This window comes from Sinocyclocheilus anshuiensis, unplaced genomic scaffold (genome assembly GCF_001515605.1).
Source record: "Sinocyclocheilus anshuiensis isolate Anshui unplaced genomic scaffold, SAMN03320099.WGS_v1.1 scaffold258, whole genome shotgun sequence".
NCBI lineage: Eukaryota > Metazoa > Chordata > Actinopteri > Cypriniformes > Cyprinidae > Sinocyclocheilus > Sinocyclocheilus anshuiensis.
The window spans coordinates 26,131-27,566 of NW_015547636.1; the positions used below are offsets into that span (position 1 = coordinate 26,131).

At 40.4% G+C, this 1,436-nt stretch overlaps 1 protein-coding gene across 6 annotated transcripts in view; it reads right to left on the reverse strand.

The window, feature by feature from the left end:
• Positions 1 to 1,436, reverse strand: part of LOC107701812 (plexin-B1-like) — an 80,060-nt gene that overhangs the window by 16,032 nt on the left and 62,592 nt on the right. For all 6 annotated transcript variants that reach the window (XM_016503927.1, XM_016503923.1, XM_016503925.1 and 3 more), the window contains exons 10-12: positions 970 to 1,095; positions 626 to 742; positions 311 to 401 (exon numbers count right to left, since the gene is read on the reverse strand). In XM_016503927.1, the coding sequence (XP_016359413.1) occupies positions 311 to 401; positions 626 to 742; positions 970 to 1,095 (334 nt within the window). The remainder of the gene's footprint in view (positions 1 to 310; positions 402 to 625; positions 743 to 969; positions 1,096 to 1,436) is intronic.

Here is a 1,436-nt window from a genome sequence, read left to right on the forward strand (position 1 = left end):
ACATATATACACCATATAGAATTAATAATACTTAAACAATTATATTTTAAATAATTAAATATTTGCTTTATGTTGGGGTCCTGATCATCCTCTGGGGTTTATTCTGTGATAACCAGATGGATGTACATTATCCCTTATGTATTTTTTTAAATATATATTTATTAACCATTTATTTTTTTCAAAATGATATATTTTACATGCATTTATGTCAAGCAAATTAGTAAGTACATTGATAACAATAAGAGTTAATTTTATGATTTTTGAAGATCAGACCACTGAAAAAACATGCAGAAATGGTCACGGTACTCACAGCGGAGATGTGGTGCTGAGTCTATACGCTGCGTCCCCCATTGCAGATATACAGGAGCGGAATATTCAAACTGCTTTCCTGAGTACCGAAACTAAACACACACACAAAATCAATGTATAATCAGCCAGGTGCATGCAGACAAATTATGTGTGGCACCATCAACAAATCCATGTTTGAATTGCTGTGTTTTTCTGGCTGGTGTCATAAATTACAGCTATTATCAGTGCAGACGTCACATGCACAAGTCTATATTAACTGCACCGGCTGTGGCGTAATTTGATGCTGCAATGAATAAATGGATGCTATTAATATCACCTGATGAGCGGCACACTTGAACACATGCGTCCCCGTCTCTTTGCTGCGGTCCAACGTGGCTGGCAAGCTCAGCTCCTGGCCTTCGATGACCAGCACGCAAGCATAATCTTCCTCATCCTGTTTAAAATATCACACGGCATGTCACACAATCAAACGCTAATCACGAGCAGTCTCCAACCCCCTTCCCCATTCCACATGCATTATCATAAATGAGATCACCCAGACCCTCCTGAACACCGGGGAGTAATGGCCTTTTAAAATGCACAGCCATGAAACGTCAAGGCCAACATATTGACTCCGGCACAATGGATGGGGTGGGATGATAAGCGGCAGATGAGCATCACCTCAAATATGTCCAGGTTTTTGCCCTGCAGAGAGAGCTCGGTGTCAAAGCCAACAGGAACCAGAGGGAAGCTCTGCAGGGCCCAGACGCAGGGGCAAGAGTCAGGCCCGCGGGGCGATGACTGCTCCTGTTCACACGCACACACAAAATGAGAATCTCAGTGAGGGCAAGGGTTGGTCAGATAAGAAGAGAATTTTCAGTTTAATGCAAATCATCTGTGGAAGGTGCGATGTGATTGAACGGACCAAATTTAGACATGAATGCATGATTTCTGCCACAGTGTTTTAGACAAACACTATAATTTTTCCAAGAATAGCCATGTAAATTAATCACGACAATAATTCCCAAAGAATTTTTTTTTTTGGAAGAGTAAACATTGGAAGGGGAACATGGTAAAATAACTTGATATAAATATACTTATATATACACACACACACACACACACACACACACATACTGTATATATAT